The 19,531-nt window shown below is 37.0% G+C and overlaps 1 protein-coding gene across 4 annotated transcripts in view; it reads left to right on the top strand.

Annotated features, from left to right (window-relative positions):
- Positions 1 to 19,531, top strand: part of ERBIN (erbb2 interacting protein) — a 112,583-nt gene that overhangs the window by 73,776 nt on the left and 19,276 nt on the right. For all 4 annotated transcript variants that reach the window (XM_056112676.1, XM_056112675.1, XM_056112674.1 and 1 more), the window contains exons 11-21: positions 897 to 969; positions 1,367 to 1,496; positions 1,923 to 2,038; positions 3,383 to 3,452; positions 6,946 to 7,045; positions 8,498 to 8,619; positions 9,567 to 9,740; positions 10,507 to 10,692; positions 12,147 to 12,261; positions 13,830 to 14,013; positions 15,795 to 17,334. In XM_056112676.1, coding sequence (XP_055968651.1) covers positions 897 to 969; positions 1,367 to 1,496; positions 1,923 to 2,038; positions 3,383 to 3,452; positions 6,946 to 7,045; positions 8,498 to 8,619; positions 9,567 to 9,740; positions 10,507 to 10,692; positions 12,147 to 12,261; positions 13,830 to 14,013; positions 15,795 to 17,334 — 2,810 coding nt within the window. The remainder of the gene's footprint in view (positions 1 to 896; positions 970 to 1,366; positions 1,497 to 1,922; positions 2,039 to 3,382; positions 3,453 to 6,945; positions 7,046 to 8,497; positions 8,620 to 9,566; positions 9,741 to 10,506; positions 10,693 to 12,146; positions 12,262 to 13,829; positions 14,014 to 15,794; positions 17,335 to 19,531) is intronic.

Genomic DNA, 19,531 nt, shown 5'->3' with positions numbered 1-19,531 from the left:
CAAGTTAAGTTACATAGCTGTAAATTACATAAATTACATTGTATTTTATAGGTGCTACGAAAATTTATTCAACACATGTAAATTTTGATTAGATATTTATTAATTAAATAACCTTGAGAAACACAGTCACAAAGTTGTTCATGATTGGATTTCAGTCATACAATGTTGCAACACCCATTCCTTCACCAGTGTACATTTCCCACCACCAGTCCCCAGCTTCCCTCCCGCCCTTCCAGCCTTCCTCTATGGCAGATGCTTTCTTCTCTCTCAAAATCTTAATGTTTTAATATTTGCTGTGCATAGAATGTATGGAATGATTTATTTGTACAACTTCGAAGTCTACTTTCAAAGGTGTACAAATACTACCTTTTTAAAATTTATTAGTACTATGTTTGTATTTTTGTTTCATGCATGATAGTATTTTAAGGAGCAGGTTATAAAGATGAAACAAATTCATCAGGTTCCCTATTCTCTAATGCTAACATTTGAGAGAAGCTTAATCAGGTAAATGCACACTAAAATTAAGAAATAAGAGTACAGGAGGGAAAGCACTTAACTTACCTGGCATGCATCTGCTATAGTCAATCCTGCTTCAAATCCCTGAAACCTTGTATGGTTTCCTGAACGCTGCCAGGGGTCACTCCTGAGCACAGAAACAGGAGTAGCCACTAAGCACCAAAAGGCATATTCCCAAACTCAGAAAGAAAGAAAAGAGAGTGGTAGGTAAAATTAGAAATGCAGGATAAGAGGATACAGAGTATGTTGTTAAGTATTTCAGATCAACTAGTTAAGAAAGTGGTGTATGATTTATGTCAAATATCATGGTTACTCACATTAACTGTTGATTTTCCTGTAGTTCAAGTTGGAAAAACTTACATTATTTCCTTCCACAATAGGTTCATTGAAAAATATAACAACTCTAAAAATAGATGAAAATCAACTAATGTATCTACCTGATTCTATAGGAGGGTGAGTTTTTGTGAATTGATAGAATTAAATTTTACTATTCGTTAAGCATGCTATATAAAGGGGATTGCATATATATTTAAATAAGCAATTGTTACTGCTTGGGTATAGTTATAATAAAGAGACACATAACTTACCAAATATGCAATATTTTTTGGTGGGAAGAGACATTGTCCTGTGACTTCTACCCATTTACTGAGGCCTGTGGAAATAAACCTTTATGTACTTAAAATTATACAGAAAATAGAATAAAATTAATACCAAAAAAAGGAGAGAGAAGCCTATCTTTTATTGGTGAAGTGTAACAGTAGAAGAAGCAAACAGCCAGGTTTAAGTCAAGTCTAAGTTTTGGCATATTAAGTTTTCACATATGAATCTCTAACAAAATGTTTAATTATAGGCTAGTATCAGTAGAAGAACTGGATTGTAGCGTCAATGAAATTGAAGCTTTGCCTTCATCAATTGGACAGCTTACTAATATAAGAACCTTTGCTGCAGATCATAATTACTTACAGCAGTTACCCCCAGAGGTAATATATTTTAAATTTGCTTGTGTGTTATTTTTTTCTCTATTTGAGATATCCAGAGTAGTTTTAGTTTTGTTCAGAAATAATTATGTAACTAAGATATTTATGTTTTGGATGTTAACTAATGATATTGATGTGAATGGGGATGATTTTTTCTATGAAATTAATAATTGAAAATATAATCTTTTGGTGCTGGAGCAATAGTACAGTGGGTAGAGCATTTGCCTTGCCCACAGCCGACCCAGGTTCGATTCCAGCATCCCAGGAGTAACCCCTGTGCATCACCGAGTGTGACCCAAAAAGCAAAAATAAAAAAGAAAGAAAATATAATCTTTTATAAAAGAGAATTTGTAGAACTTTTTAAAATAATAATTTTAATTCTATTAATAGGCTAGAATTTTGATCATCATATATATGTTTTTCTTTCAGATTGGAAATTGGAAAAATATAACTGTGTTATTTCTCCATTCTAATAAACTTGAGACACTTCCAGAGGAAATGGGTGATATGCAAAAACTAAAAGTCATTAATTTAAGTGACAATAGGTGTGTAATAACGTTCATCTGTTGGTGTATAGAAGACATTAGAGAAATTAAAGTTTTGATCATAAATTTATTTTTAATGTGCAGTTATATATTTTAAGAATTTTTATGAGAAAATGCACCTGATTTTACCTGATGTTATTGAACATACTGGCTTTTTGTCACAGTTTACTTTGTGTTGATTTAAACTATACGGGGCTGGAGCGATAGCACAGCGGGTAGGGCATTTGCCTTGCACACAGCCAACATGGTCAACCCGAGTTCGATTCCTCCTCCCCTCTCGGAGAGCCCGGCAAGCTACCGAGAGTATTTGATATGCCAGACACAGTAACAACAAAGTCTCCAATGGAGACGTTACTGGGCCCGCTCGAGCAAATCGATGATCAACGGGAGGGCCTTTTTTTTAAACTATACAGTCTCTTTCAGTCCTACAGTTAGATCTTCATAATACCAATATTAAACAAAACAGTTTTTAGTTTGATTTATCTCATGTATTTTTCTGGGCAAAGAAAGATGTGGTCAGGTGCTAACATTACTTAGCTCAGCCAGAGGACAGAGCAGATGGATTCCTGGGGTTGCTAAATTGAAACAGTAACAGCGTATAAGAACTTTTTCTGATTTGTTTGTTTGGGATGTTTTTGTTGTTTGTTTTCGTTTGCTGTTTTATCATTATTATAATTATTTTATGGTGTCGGATTGAACCCAGGGCATCAGCATATAGGGCATGTGCTCTGCTGCTGAGATGCATCTTACTTTAAGTAGAGTGCTATTCTACTTTAGCATTCTAGCGAGTGTATCGTGATACTAAAATTGTCTTTGAGTCCAGTGGAAATCTTGGCTCAATACAAAATAACAACATAATTTTTTTCAAAATACGAGTACCTGATCCAAAACAATTTTACTTTTTCTTTCTTTTTTTTTTTTTTTTTTTTTTTTTTTGGTGCCTATATTCAACCCAGGGATTTATACATGCAAGACGAGTGGGCTATTGCTGGGCTGCATTCCTGCTCCAGAGCAGTAGTCTGAGACTGCCTGCTTGTCATTGTTTTTTTCCCAAGGTTAACTGTTAGCATTATTCATGGCAGATCATTTTTTGAGGTTTGTAGGCTGTGCTCTCTCCTCCTACCCTCTCCTTCAACTGAATTGATTAGATGCTGTGTTCTTTAAAACTGGACAGTATTTTGTTTATGTACCATTTAAAGACGTATGTTGGATTTTCCTCTAAATTTAATTTAATTTTCTATTGTTTCCACATGCAATAATGTAATATTATTTGAAAATCATTAAGTCTAGCTTTCATATTTTAATATTTCTCATTTTAACGTTTCTGTTTTATTTTTTTCACAGGTTAAAGAATTTGCCCTTTAGTTTTACAAAACTACAGCAATTGACTGCTATGTGGCTCTCAGATAATCAGGTGGGTATTCTAATTTTGTAAATTACTGAAATTGACTTACTACTATTAGATTATATATTTGCATAGGTTCTTAGAAGAGCAAATGTACTCTTGGTATATATGTAAAATTGTAGTAGAAATATCAAAAATATTTTAAAGAATTAAATGTTGGTTTTTTGTAACTGTGCATAGGTTCATAAATAAATCCTTTTGAAATTATCTAACTTCTTTTAAATTTTTTCTTAAAAAATTATAGACTAGGCAATGAGATTTAATCAGTATTACTTTTTGTAAGTTTTTGTGTCTTTATCAAATACATCTGTTGATATTTGGTAAGTTAATTTAAATTACACTTGTAGTGGGACACTTTGACAGGTCACAAAGAAGCATTTATAAGGAATTAAAAGTTTTTTCTTGGACTTTCTTTGGTACCTCCAGCTGTAATTTTTGGTTTCTTTGATTTGAGCTGCACTTGGTGGTGCTCAGAAAGGTTTCATAGATCATTTATGAAGACTTATAACATGAACTAAAAGCTCTGGAGCTAACAGCTCTAGGAGATACATTGGAGAAGCAAATAGAATGTTCATATTCTCATTGAGCTTATATTCTCATGACAGCCATAGCCAATATGTATAATGTGTCAGAGCTACAAAGAAAAAATCAGAAGAATAACAAGGTTATAATAAGCATCCTGTTGTTTATTTTTTTTTTATTTTGGTTTTGGTTTGGTTTTTTGGAGTTTGGGTTACATCTGGCAGTACTTCTGGCTTTGTATTCAGAGATCACTGAGACAGTGCTTGGGAACCGTATGGAGTACCAGGGATCAACCCAGATAGGGCTTATGCAATGCAAGCATTCCACCCATTCTGAACCCAGCATCCTGTTTTAAAATACGGTGATTTAGGAAATCCTCTGAAGAATGCAGCAGAAGAGCAGATTCCAAATGAAATTAACGTGAGCTGCATATACTGGGTTGAGTTGGATGAGGCAGATTATTTAAATACTCAGTAAAGACCCTGTTTGGGGCTGGAGCATAGTAGAGTTGGATAGGGTGCTTGCCTTGCACGTGTTAGACCTGGGTTTGATCTTCAGCATAACTTATGATCCCCCGAGTACCACCAGGAGGAATTCCTGATCCCTGAACATCTCTCGGTGTGACCCAAAAAGGTGTTTTTAAAAAATTATTGTAAATTATTGTAAATGTACTTCTGCCACTGGGCTGGAGCGATAGCACAGCGGTAGGGTGTTTGCCTTGCGTGCAGCCAGCCCAGTGAGCCAGCCCGGCTGAGCCTGGTTCGGTTCCTCCGCCCCTCCAAGCTACCGAGAGTATCTTGCCCGCACGGCAAAACCTGGCAAGCTACCCGGGACGCATTCAATATGCCAAACATAGTAAGAATGAGTCTCACGATGGAGGCGTTACTGGGCCCACTCAAGCAAATCGATGAACAACAGGAGAACAGTGACAGTGACTTCTGCCACTCAGTAAAGATTCTACTAGTGAAATGTAATATCAATAAAGAACCTAATATTAAAAAGGAATGAACTTATTGAGCAGTATATTAAGGGAGAGAATTGAAACTACCGCATTTAGGACCTTATTAGCCATACCAGTCCCTTGGGACTTTTCTCTTAGATATAAATCTGTTGAGATATTTTAAGCCAGAAAATAACAAGATCTAATTTCATTTTTAAAAGATTGTCCTGATTATTGTGTGTGAAATGGATTCTTGGTACTTAGAATACAGGTAAAATATTCTATATTGGAAGCAGAGAAGTTCAGTAAGGAGACTGTTGTAGTTTTACAGAAATAAATATTGCTGGGCTTCTTCTAGTAGAAATAGTTTAGATTTTGTGTATGTTTTAATGGGAGTTGTATTTCTAATGGGAGTTAAATGTACTGGAAGTGGCATTTGAGAGAAAGAATAAGAGCAAAAAAGCAAGTATGACTTTTTGGCTTTCACCTTGGAAGAAAATAATTGGTATTGCTATTTCTGAGCTAGGAAAAATAGAGAAGTTAAGTGGGGATAAAGTTAATAATTGAGGAGCTAGAGGATGGCTCAAAGGATTTGCATGTGGAAAACACAGGTTTGGTCCTCAGCTTTACATCATCCCGCGAGCATCACCAGAATTGACTCCAGTTCCCTAATAGCACCAGATGTGGCGTGACCCCCACCCCCCAGAATAGCTCAGAGTATGATTTTGACCTTTCAAAATTGGAAACTTGAGCCAGGGATGTTATTTCAGAGGTAGAGTATGTGCCTTATGTTTGTGGTGCCTGGGTTCAATCACTGGCACCACAAAGAAAAGAGAAGAGGAGAGGAGAGGAGAGGGGAGGGGAGGGGAGGGGAGAATTTCATTGTGAAGGCTCGAGGACACAGTGGTGCTGGGGATTGCCCTTCCACCCCAGAGTGCTCTGGAACCTGCCTTCAACGATGCGTTGGGGACGATGTGTTGACAGAGATTGAGTTAGTATTAGCTGTGTGCAAGTTATGCACCTAAAACACTATTGTCTCTCGCTGGCAAAGTAAATGGATTTTTGATTTTTTTAATTAAAAAAAATTGGGGTGGGGGAGGGTTTTCAGGACCATACCAACTGTGCCCAGGGTTTCGTCCTGGCTCTGTTCTTAGAGATTACTCCTGTGGGCACAGGGAACAATGCATATGGAGAGTGCTAGGAATCAAACTCAGGTTGCCAATATGCAAGAGAGATGTCCTACCCACTGTACCATCTCTCTGGCCCCTAAATTGTTTTTTAAAATACACAGCTTGTTGATTTTAAAAATACAAATTAGTACTTGGTTTTTTATTTAAAGCAGTGTTATAGTTACGTAAAGCTGTATTTTCTCAAAGTTTGGATAAACTATTCTCTAGTTTCCCAAATGTGAGAAACTGGAGTTTTCTTTCCACTACCAAAAAATTTTTATTGAGTTGTTATTGGAGACAGGAGACAAAAGAGAAAAAGGTTGTAATTTGGTTGTTTAAGTCCTATCATTTTCCAATAAAACTACCACTAGAGTCAACTTTCTGAGCCTTTCTACAAAAGTATCTTTCCAAAGGGAAACACTAGAGGAGACAAATTGCACAAAATGCAAAAACTTACATCTTTATTAAATCATTACAAGTAACTACTGGACTACAGGTGTGTTTTAGAACGTGTGAGCTTTTAAAACTATTGATAATAAGTGCCAGTTGCAAACCCTGGACAAATTTTTCCTCCTATACTAAAACCAAGTTTGGGGAGTTTGGGGCAGGAGTACATATTGGCTCTGTGTTCATCATATGTCGTTCCGGGAATGGAAAAAGGATTTGAGGCCCTAACCTCTGTGCTGTTTCTCCAGCCCTCAACTCTTTGAGTTTTAACTTTAAGATTATAAGGTTTCGAATAAGTTCTTTCCAAATTTGATGTTGTATGTTCAAATTTGTTTTTATAACTATTACATATTCTTTCTAGAAATAATGCTGAGTACTTTAAGGAATTGCTTTACAATTATTAAACACTTATTTTTTTTCCTAGTCTAAACCCCTGATACCTCTTCAAAAAGAGACTGATTCAGAGACCCAGAAAATGGTGCTTACTAACTACATGTTCCCTCAGCAGCCAAGGACTGAAGATGGTAGGAACTTAAGGTTTTCTTTTGTTTCTTAAAACCAAGTCAGTGACAGTTTATAGCAAAGGTCTAAAGTGAATTTTAAGTCTCAGAGACTTGGGATTTATGAAATTGCTCTGTCAGGTTCTCTCAAAATGGAGAAATGAGAGAACACCTCAGTTTTCAAAACTTTTTTTTTATTTTTTAATTAAATCACTGTTAGAAGCACAGTTACAAATTTGTTCATGATTGGATTTCAGTCAAAGTTCAGTCAAACTAGAGAAAGTTCTAACGCAAGTCCCTTCATCAGTGTACATTTCCTACCACTAAAGTCCCAGCCTCCCTTAGCCAACAACCGCCTCCCCCAGCCTGCCTCTGTGGACAGACTTAGGACAACTTGGCAAGGAAACATTTTGTTCCCTTTTATTATTGTAGGTGTAATTCTGCCCTGGAATCTACACACTAATCTTTTGAGCTCTGACTGTAATAATTACAAGTGATTTTCAACAATTAAAGCAGAAAGCTCTTTAGACCAAGGAACAAATTGCTTCTGATGTTTATTTCACAGGACGTGTGTAAAATGTAGCTTATATTTTCTACTTTAAGTTCTTGTACTGTCTTTCTGAAACTGATAAATCTTCTTTGTTGGTTTTAGGCCATACCCAGTGACGCTAAAGATTTGCTCCTGGCCCTGTGCTCAGTGATCACTTGTGCTGGCCAGGGCTGGAGCAGTAGTTTAGCGGGTAGGGCAGACTGTGGGAAGGGGGCAAACAACTTTTACTTTATTTACTTGGTATAATTATGGGTCATACTTAATGCAGTGATACAATTTCATAGCGTTATAGTAATTTTTGGCAAAGTATTTCTTTCATTCTCTTATAAATTTCTCCCTTTTCCCAGAGCATATTGAGTAAATTAAAATTAAATCGTATTTCTGAATGTAAAAACTTAGAAGCAATAAATCTATATAAAACGGTTTATACTTTTTATAGATACCTGCTGAAATCCAATACATATTTTAATTGGTAGATTCTTTTTAGGAGCCCTTCCAATAGCGAGACAAAATAACATCACAAAAAGATACTTAATCGCTATTGTTTGCTTGTGTGGTTTTTTTAAAGATATGAGAGTCTAATTGATAGTGTAGAATTTATAGTTGCTACTAGCATCAACCAGTTATGACTTAATAAACTCCTGAAGAAAATTATAAGCAATGGGCTGGAGAGATCGTCCAGTGGGTTGGGCAGTTGTCTATACCCAGCTGATTCTGGTTTAGTTCTAAGCCTCCCATGAGGTTCCAAGAGCCACCAGGATTAATTCCTGTACACTTTTTTGCCCTCCAAAATGAAAGAGAAAGAAAAGGAGAGCAAAAGGGGGAGGGGGAGGAGAAAGAAAAGAAGGAGGGAGAGAGAGAAAATCATGAGCAAGTAATAGTTTTTTCACAATTACAATAAAATATACTGAACTTTTTTTCTCTAGTTATGTTCATATCAGATAATGAAAGTTTCAATCCTTCGTTGTGGGAGGAGCAGAGGAAACAGCGTGCTCAAGTAGCATTTGAATGTGATGAAGACAAAGATGAAAGGGAGGCACCTCCCAGGGTGAGCCTGTTCTTGCTTTAACCTTTAAATGGGTTCGTTGTATTCATTACTACATACCAGTAGGTGCTCTTTGGAGGAGTACAGAGAAGTATTCATTGATTTACTTGCTCTCAAGCCACTTGAGGCTTTATTAGTGAAGAAAGAATTTGAGAGTAATATAAAGACAGTTAAAGAACTCTGCGGGGCTGGAGCGATAGCACAGCAGGTAGGGCATTTGCCTTGAATGCAGCCGACCTGGGTTCGAGTCCCAGCAGCCCATATGGTCCCCTGAGCACCGCCAGGAGTGATTCCTGAGCGCAGAGCCAGGAGTAACTCCTGAGCATCATTGGGTGTGACCTAAAAATCAAAAAAAAAAAAATTGCAAAGTACATATAAATATGAGGGAAATGTTGTTTTTGTCCTTTCAGTTGTCTACTTCTGTATACTCTAGGGAAAAAAAGAACTTCTTTTCTTTATGGGATTGAGAATGTGTATCACAGTGATTAGAAATAGCAAATTCCCCTTGCCAAGTTATGGTTGTAGTTATTTTCCCTTCTAGAAATAAGTAAGTCAGCAGTTAGACTTATCACCAAAGAGTTTGGTTCCTGAAATATAAGATAGGGTAATAAATGTGGAAACTTTTTATGTAATTAAGTGAAGTAGCTAGCTAGAAAACTTAATATCTATTTAAAGCTTGTTGATAATATAGCGATATTCACGATACATATCTACAAATGGATTATTTAGGTTTGCTTTTAAAATATTTGAAAACATCAAAATCTGTAAACTGAAGTTTTTACATATTGTTCAACTAATTCTTTTTATCAAATCTAAAATGTTTTCAGCATCTTGTCACATGTCTTCACCATTATCCCTACATGCCAGGTTTACAATGGATTATAGATAAATCTTAAAATTGGTGTTAGAAATAGTCCTGTTTTTAAATTTCACTTATTTTATTTCTCTAGGAAGGAAATTTAAAGAGATATCCAACACCATACCCAGATGAGCTTAAAAATATGGTCAAAACTGTTCAAACCATTGTACATAGATTAAAAGATGAAGAAACTAATGAAGATTCTGGCAAAGATTTGAAACCACATGAAGATCAGCAAGTTATAAATAATGATGTGGGCATAAAGGTTGGAAAACTCAATTCAAAAAGAATTTACCAAAGCTTATTTTAATTTCTTTAAAAGTTTTAAATAATTGAAATAATGCTTTTTGTATAACTAAAATGTACTAAATTTATGGTTAAATTTATGGTCTGATTAATTAATAATTAAATTTATGGTCTGATTCTCAATTTCCTGTACTAGTTAATTATTATTACATTTATAGAATGTCTACATGTTCAGGAAAGCTTTTAAAAAATTTTTGCCTGAACAGAAAATAAGATACTGAATGTTAGTAATTATAATGCTTGTAATTTATGAAACCATTTTCTCCCTGATAATATTTAATAAATACTCTCATTTCAGATGTATTCTTATTACACACCACCTATTCCTCAGATTGGCTCCATAGAAAGGGAAGGGATTGCTTGTATACGTTACTTTCTAGTAACTAATAAAATTAGTTACTGTACATTCCACAATGAACAAAAATACTAGAACCATTCTGCGTTTGAGCATTATGTGCTTTAGTCTTAATTCATTTGTGCCATCTTTGTATATTCAAAAACAAAATGTTGCCTCATCTAAATTTTTAAGTTAAAGTGTTTTGTGGACCTTTCAGGATTGCCTGTTCTCAAAGGGAACATTTTGATTTTGGGTTGATTTTCATGCTTAAAATGTCCTTTATTTATCCACATAGGATGATTAAATTGATTTGAAAAATTTTATATTCACTTTAATACCAACATAGATATAACTAAAGCTTAAGAACTGTGAATTATCTTTTACTCAGACTTCAGAAAATACTGCTACAGTAAGAAACAAACCTGATGAAAGAGAAAAGTATCTGATAGCAAACTCTGTGCAGAAAACCAGGGAGCCTGAAGCTGAGATCGGTCCTGGTAAACTCCCAGTGACTACAAATATGAAAGCCTCTGAGAACTCAAAGCATGCTGTTAATCATCCTGATGTGTTTGAGGTATGGTTCAGAGTCAGGGCTGTTCTGGAACATGGAGCAACTGATAAAGAATGATATTTTATTGCTGATCACTAAATTTTGGAGATGCCTGATACTGAAAGAAACAGAAATAAACTAATGCATTCACCATTCAAAAGTTTTTTATGATTTCCTGGTATTATTCATCATTTTTATTATTTTTATTTGCTTTTGTTTTGGGGCCACACCTGATGGTGCACAGGGCTTACTCCTGGCTCTGCCCTCAAGGGTCTCTCCTGACAGGCTGGATTCTTTCTCTAATGGCCTTTAAAGACCATTTTTCCCCCTCCCACTACTGTTTCTTTTCATCATATACTAGGAATAATGTAGCCTGAAACTGATTTGTTTATGAGCAGTATCTACAGTGTCAATATTATATTAGTGTATGTTGACCACCAGACATCTTGAGGTTTTTTTTGTCTTGTTTTGTTTTGTTTGGAGGGCACCTCCTAGACAGTACCGAAGGAAGCCCAAGGACCACACTTCAGAAATGCCCAGCCAGCCAGGACCTGAGGATGCAGTGCTGCTCAGGTTCTGCAGTGCTCACAGGGGCCTCTAGGGCCACACCTGGTGATGCTCAGAGGATCATGCCGTGCCTGGGATGGAATTTTGGGTTAGATACAGGTCTAACCCTTCTCTGATCTTCACTGCCCACTTTTTTTTTTAGATAAAACATCAATAATTATTATTTTCTAATAACATGCTACAACTTATGATGTCTATAATACAGGCTTTTTAAAAAAAATTTTATTAGTGAAACACCATGAGGTACAGTTGTAGGCTTTCAAATTTTTATGCTTGGGTTTCAGTTATACAATGATTGAATAACCATCCCTCCACCAGTGCCCATTTTCCACCACCACTGATCCCAGTATCTCTCCCGCCCCCTATCCCCCCATCCCACCCTGCCTCTGTGGCAGGGACAGCCCACTTTTTATTTTTCATTTTATTTTTGCTAACAGAACTTATTGGTGGATAATCTGGTTCAGTTGCCAAATTTTGGGGGAAAAAATATGGCAAATAGACTGATTTCTAATTTGGGCAAGAATTTCCATTAGTTCATTGTAATGAATAATCCTTCTGACTCCTTCGAATCCTGTGTGATTCTTGAGGGGCCTTAATTTGAGAATTAGGATGTGACTTGAGCACCTTCATTAAGCTGAATGTTTTATTTATTTTGCTTCTCTGGCGTTTGACATAGTACCAGGGACATAATAGTCATTAATACATATGTATTGGGTCTTTGACATATTGCTAATAATTGCCATAGTTCTATTGCCATATTTTGAAAAACTTAAATCTTATACTAGTTTTAGCCACATGTTCTTATGCACTGCTTTCATTTACATTCTAGATAATCTTCTTTGAAGTTTGTATAACTTAATAGTTAAATTAAAATTCAGTTTTAAAAGTATTTTCTTTTTCCTTCAAATTAGGAATCTGAAGAACTTTCTTCTGATGAAGAAATGAAAATGGCAGAGATGCGACCGCCATTAATTGAAACCTCTATTAACCAGCCAAAAGTGGTAGCACTTAGTAATAACAAAAAAGGTTAGGCATTAAAAGAATACACTGAGACTGAAAATGGGCAGAACGAAATTTACAGCTTGTGGGTGAGGGGAGTGGATTTCATTAACTATCTCTTGTTAGCAGATATTAGAAACAAGTTTTAAAATGTGCTGTTTTAGGTGCCTGAGAGATAGTATGGCAGGTAAGGTACTTGCCTTGCATGCAGCTCTGCCAGGTTTGAATCCCCAACACCCCATATGGTCCCCGGAACCCCTCTATGATTGATCCCTGGGCACAGTGCCAGGAGTAAGCTGTGAGCAATGCTGGGTACAGCCCTAAAACAAACCCACCCCTCCCCCCCAAAAAAGGTTTTTATTATGTATTTGAATTTTTTATTGAATCACCATGAGATATACCATAGAAAGCTGTACATGATGGGGTTTTATTTATACAATGATCCAACACTCATCCCTCCAGCCTGCTTCTATGACGGGCACCATCCTTCTTTCTCTCTATCCTTTTGTGCATTATGGTTTGCAATACAGCTGCTAAGAGTTTATCCTGTTTGTTCAGGGTGTTCAGTATTTTTATCATATGGTTGCAGTAGCTTTTTTTAACTGGGTAGCATCTTTGGGGTGTGGACGTAACTGCTGAGGCTTCCAGAAGTACAGGGAAGGGGTATGGGGTTGGGTAGCTCATCCCAACCCAGAGAAGGCCTGGAGATTTCAGTCACAAAACGCACATACCCGAATTTTCAGCAGTTTATATCTTGGTGATATCTGTCCAAAGACGGGGTCCAGCCAGGGGCATGTAGTGATTTTGGGTTGTGGGAGCAAGCGGCTCCAAGGATTCTGCTTGCGTGCACCAGGCTTACCTGCTCTCTTATAATTTACCCTAGTCTATTCAGCCTTGCATGCATCCAAGATTAACTGCAGCCTTAACTGCAAAATTAATTGCTTTTTGGGTCACACCTGGCGATGCTCAGGGGTTACTCCTGGCTTTGCACTCAGGAATCACTCCTGGCTTTGCACTCAGGAATCACTCCTGGCAATGCTCAGAGAACCATATGGGATGCTGGGAATCGAACCCACGTTGACTGCATGCAAGGCAAACGCCCTTCCCGCTGCACTATCACTCCAGCCCCCAAAAAACATTTTTAAAGTCTATTTTTTAAAGAGCTATTTTTTGGGGGGAGGGGCACATTGCCTAGAGTGATCCCCGAGCTTAGAGCTTGGAGTGTGTCCTGAGCACTGTCAGGTGTGGCCCAGAAAAAAAAGACCAGGAAGAAAAATCATTGCTTTATCTTTTCACATACTGGAAGTAAATTGTATTTTAATTTGGGGTGGGGGTGCAGATCCACACTTGGCAATGCTCAGGTATTACTCCTGGCTCTACTCAGGAATGACTTCTGGCTGTGCTCAGGGACCATATGGGTTGCCGGGAATTGAACCCAGGTTGGCTACATGCAATGCAAGCACTCTCCGTGCTGTACTATCTAATTTTTACCTTTGATACTGAACTAGGACAATACAGACACCATTTGTAACAACTGGAAAATATTTTATACAGATTCTTGATGAATTTTTAATGGGTTAATTTTTTTGTTTCAGATGATATAAAAGATTCTGATTCTTTATCAGATGAAGTAACACACAATAGCAACCAAAATAACAGCAACTGTTCTTCTCCATCTCGGATGTCTGATTCAGTTTCTCTGAATACTGATAGTAGTCAAGATACCTCACTCTGCTCTCCAGTGAAACAAACTCATATTGGTATTAATTCCAAAATCAGGTTTGTGAACATTAGAACAAAATAATTGATTGGTTTAGGAGGTTATTTTGTGATGGAGGTAGGGAGGGGGTCACACCGTCAATGCTCAAGACTTGTTTTAACTAGCCTTTGCCTAATTACAGTTAATATTAGTCTTTTTTAAAAGAGGTAAAAAGGGGGCTGGAGAGATATTACAATGGGTAGGATGCTTACTCTGCATACATTCCCTGTAGAAGGCCAGTTTGATCCTCAGAAACCCATGATTCTCCACAAACTTCCAGCAGCAGCCCCTGTGCAAAGAGTTTTGGATATGGTTCATAAACAAAAAAGAGAGGGGATAAAATAATCTTTGTGGTTTATGATAATTAAAGAATTTAAATCAGGGGCCCAAGCAATAATACGGTGAGTAGGGCTCTTGCCCTATAGCCAGATGACCCAGCTTCAATCCCTGGCAGCCCATTTGGTTCCTGAACCCCACCAGGAGTGATCCCTGAACACAGGGCCTGTAGAAAACCCTGAGCACTGCCAGGTATAGCCCCCAAACTAAAATAATAATAAAAGATAAAAGTGGGAGAAAAGATCAAATATATCTAATTCTCTTCAATAAACAATTTTATATATCAAGATACTATAACAAGCAGCCTATTTGGAGTAATTTAAAATGAAAGGAAGGTATTTTTAGTTTTTTGTTGTTAAAAGTTTTTTTGGTTAAAAAAATATTTTTTAGACGCACATCCCCCAAACCCTACAACACATTCATTTATTTAGATTTTTACCTCCCTACATACCCCATTCCCTTCTTTTGTGATAGTTGTTGCAGGGACTAGATCTTGCACACAGGACTGACTGGTGTTCCCACATTTTTTCACAGTGCTACTTCTCTGGTGATTACACAAGCAGATCACGTGCTTCCATACTTAGCTTTAATGCTTGCCAAGGCCCATACTTCTTTTTGCAGTGCGTGCACACATTTTCCCCAGAGTTCACACACTCAGTTGAAGGATACAAGTTAGTATTGTGGTGTTTGCAGAGATTACTACGGTCACGCACATGCTTGATAGAGGTCTTACTGCCTGGCTTTGCTCAGACATCTTTTTAGTGATAGTGCTCACCAGGGGTGGTACCCCTTTTGTGTTGATTATACACATCTGGCTACAGTACAGCCAAAAATCGCTTGCAGCACTGCCAGGCTAAAACCACAGAGCTGCATGGATCACACCAGGACACTGGGGATTTGAATTCCTGACATTACTTTTGCAGGGCGGGAGCTCTAAGTTACTGCGCTATCCCATTAGGTTTGAAAGGGGAGCAGTTTTAGAGTTAGAAATAATATTTGTGGGTAAGGAGGTTGTGTGGGGGATGTGCCTTTAAATGGTTTACTGGAATGCTTCTTATTTTTGCCCGTATCCGTAGCATAGAATTAAATTTTTTGTATTTGGAAGAAATGACCAGGATTGCATTCAAGACCTTGTATATGCCAAGTTTTTGTTCTGCTAAGTTTTACCCCAGCCCTGGAATTTTTTGAACTACATTTGGCTGTGCTCGAGTCTTACTCCTGACTCTGCTCAGGAATCACTTGTAGTGGCGCTTAGGGGACTATATGAGGTGCCAGGGATCAAACCCACACTGGCTGTATGCAAGGCAAGTGCCCTGCCCACTGTACTATCTTTTTGGTCCCTGCATTTCATCATGAACTTTTATCAATTCATAATTTTGTGTACCTACGTGTAAACTAAACTAGTTTTCTGTTAGTGAGAAAGTCAAATTAATACTATTTCTTGATTAAACTTCCTTTGTTTTAGGCAAGAAGATGAAAATTTCAACAGTCTTTTACAAAATGGAGATATTTTAAACCATTCAACAGAGGAGAAGTTTAAGGTTCATGACAAAAAGGATTTTAAGTTAAGAGAATATGATTTGAATATTGAAGAACGATTAGTTCTTCTTGAGAAGAGTGTTGATTCAACAGCCACAACTAATGAATCTCACAAATTGGACCATATTAATATGAATCTTAATAAACTTGTAATTAATGATACTTTCCAACCAGAGATAGTCGAAAGATCAAAGACACAGGATGCAATGCTTGGAACAGGCTTTTTAAACATAAGTGCTAAAGGAGAAACGGAACGCTTGGAAAATGGTAATGAATATCCTAACCTGGAATGTGTGAATAAGATTAATGGACATTCAGAAACTTCACAGCATCCCAGGAGGACTGAACCACATGACACTGATTCTTCTGTTGAAGTGGGTATTTCCAAAAGCACTGAAGATCTCTCCCCACAAAGAGGTGGAACAATTATATCTGTTGTGAAATCACATAGCATAACTAATATGGAGACTGGAGGACTAAAAATCTATGACATTCTTAGTGATAATGGACCTCAGCCATCAAGTGCCACAGTTAAAGTAACATCTAATATTGATGGAAAAAATATAGTCAGGAGCAAGTCCGCTACACTCTTGTATGATCAACCATTGCAAGTATTTACTGGTTCTTCTTCATCTTCTGATTTATTATCAGGTACAAAGGCAGTTTTCAAGTTTGATTCAAATCATAATCCTGAGGAACCAAATATACTAAGAGGCTCCACAACAAGTGGCCCACAGTCCATACCTCAAATATATGGTCCTCCGCAATATAACATCCAGTACAGTAGCAGTGCAACAGTCAAGGACAATTTGTGGCACTCCAAACAAAATCCCCAAGTGGATGTTGGTTTTCCTCAGCATCTTCCTAGGTCAGAAAGCACTGAAAATCATAGTTATGCTAAGTTTTCTGCCAACATGAATTTCTCTAACCATAATAATGTTCGAGCTAATCCTGGCTATCATTTACATCAGAGAATTGGCCCAGGAAGACATGGGGAAATGTGGGCCGTGTCACCAAATGATCGACTTGTTCCTGGAGCAACTCGAGCTACGATTCAGCGACAAAGTAGTGTGTCATCTACAGCCTCTGTAAATCTTTGTGAGCCAGGTTCCACACGGAGGGCCCAAATTCCTGAAGGGGAGTATTTATCATACAGAGAGCTGCATTCAGCGGGAAAAACTACTCCAATGATGTCAGGATCACAGAGACCTCTCTCTGCACGCACATATAGCATTGATGGCCCAAATGCGTCAAGGCCTCAGAGTGCTCGACCCTCTGTGAATGAAATACCAGAGAGAACTATGTCAGTTAGTGATTTTAATTATTCACGGACTAGTCCTTCAAAAAGACCAAATGCAAGGGTTGGTTCTGAGCATTCTTTATTAGATCCTCAAGGAAAAAGTAAAGTTCCTCATGATTGGCGAGAACAAGTACTACGACACATTGAAGCCAAAAAGTTAGAAAAGGTAATCAAATGCAAGATTTTTTTTCTTAATGTAATAATTTATTTTCCTTAAAAATACTTGACATTTTTAAAAAATATTCTGAGTTATTGAATATATATCTACATTCTAGGAATTTTCTTTGGTGTTCTAAACAGAATTCTAAGTTAGGACTTAGAACAGTTGAAATGGTAGTATATGCTTAAATTTCCTTCTCTTTAATCTCAAGTACTTTCTACTGTACATACATTCATATTATATTTGTGTTTTTCTCTTCTAGATTGTACATATTATAACTAATGTATACACATGTTTCTCTGTCTAGCATTTTTCTGACCTCTTGCTCTCATTTATTTGTAATTGTTAGTTACATAATTGTGTGTGAAACAGTTTACATTATACTTAACAGAATAACAAGAAATGGATTGCATATGTAAACATTTCATAGTGATGCCTTTCTGAATTTGGACTAACACTAAACAGACCTTATGAACTGTCTCACAAATGGTTTTTGGCATGGCCTTGTGTTCTTTGCTCTTGACTTTTTTTTCTTCATCTTTCTTTTGGTTTGGGGGGCACACCCTGTGTGGTGCACAGGGATCACTCCTGGCGGGCTCAGGGGACCATAAGGGACCATACTGAGTGCCAGGGACTGAATCTGGATTGCCTGCATGCAAGGCAAACACCCAACCCACTGTGTTATCACTCTATCCCCCAATTCTTGACTTTTCTTGATTACATTTCTGATCATTTGAACTTGGGTGTCTGTGGCTCAAGCATAATTTTGTAAAGTTTATATTTTTATGTATAGATCCCAGTGTTTTGAAAGGAGAGGTTGTGTGTGTATGTGTCTGTGTGTGTCTGTGTGTGTGTTCCTTGTAGGGCAGAAAAGATAGTACAGGAAGTAAGGTGTTTGCCTTGCAGATAGCCAATCCTTTGACCTCTGGCACTGCATCTGATTACCCAAGCACCGTAGGGATTAAGCCCTAGCTACTGCCAAGTGTGACCTTCATCCATCTCCTTCCCTCCAAAAAAATATTACCTGCAGAGCTGTTATCAGTGCCACCTATTTTTACATGAATACATAAGGTATAGTCTTTCTTTCAAATTTAGCTTATATCTCTTGATGGGCAATATCCCCATATTGCCTTTATCAAATATCAGATTAGTTATTTGTTTGTTTGTTTAATTAACTGAAGACAGCTACTTCAGTTAGGTTTTTTTTTTTTAAACAACAGTGCTAGGGATTGCTTGACCCTAGCACTGTTGAATCTAAGACCTGTATCGGTTTAATTCCGTAAGTCAAAATTTTTAGAAATAAATGCCTCCTGAATGATTGGTACTTTCTGTCATTGAATCCTTTTAACTTTTCCATCTCAACTTTAAATAATTTAGCATCTGTACATAGCTTCATTTCTCCATTGTACTAAGTGTGACTTTTCTAAGGAATTTCTAAAATAAATGAGAAATGTATCAGTGGAATTGAGATTAAGGAATTAATTTAAGAGGCATTTCTGCAACAGACTTCGAGTTTACTTCTGATTGGGATATTCTTATAATCAATTATTGAGGAAATGGCTTATAATTTGTTGTTAAGGAAGTATAATCAGTCATTGAGGAAATCGCTGGTAATTTGTTATTGAGGAAGTAGCAGCTTAAGAATGGTGCCTTGAATAACGGGGTGTTGAGGATGCCATTTCATTATTACTAAACATAGAGAAGGAATCACAGTTTTGGAGAAGATACAGGTTTGATTATCATTGTAGTTTGTTTAGTTGACATCTCAGCTGGCTGTTCTCCCCCTTTTCCTGTATCACAGAGATAATAGTCACCACATTTCCATTGTTACTTACTGCTTCTTATAATTAGAAATCTAATGATAGAGTAGATGGTATTTTCCCAGTTGTGCCCACTGGCAATTTAGTGGTGAAAATTAGTCAAACTAAGAGCAGTCTTCAAGATAACAGATCATATGAACACAGATTTGTGGAAATTTCTATTTTCAGGTATAGATCACACTTTGAGGTTAAGAGAGGTACTCTTATTCATAATATACAAGTATTCACATGTGAGATAATGTGATTTTATGTAAAAGTTTTATCTTTGAATTATTTTTGCAAGTTGTGATAAACCATACTGAAAAGAATTTATAGAAAATGAAATAGGTTAACTTAAATTTAAAAATTAGCTACCATGTCTTACAGCATTTTGAGAGGTATTA

This window comes from Sorex fumeus, unplaced genomic scaffold (assembly GCF_029834395.1).
Source record: "Sorex fumeus unplaced genomic scaffold, SorFum_2.1 ptg000018l, whole genome shotgun sequence".
Classification (NCBI taxonomy): domain Eukaryota; kingdom Metazoa; phylum Chordata; class Mammalia; order Eulipotyphla; family Soricidae; genus Sorex; species Sorex fumeus.
The sequence above is the reverse complement of the archived record's forward strand: the minus strand, read 5'-3'. Positions and strand labels throughout refer to the sequence as shown.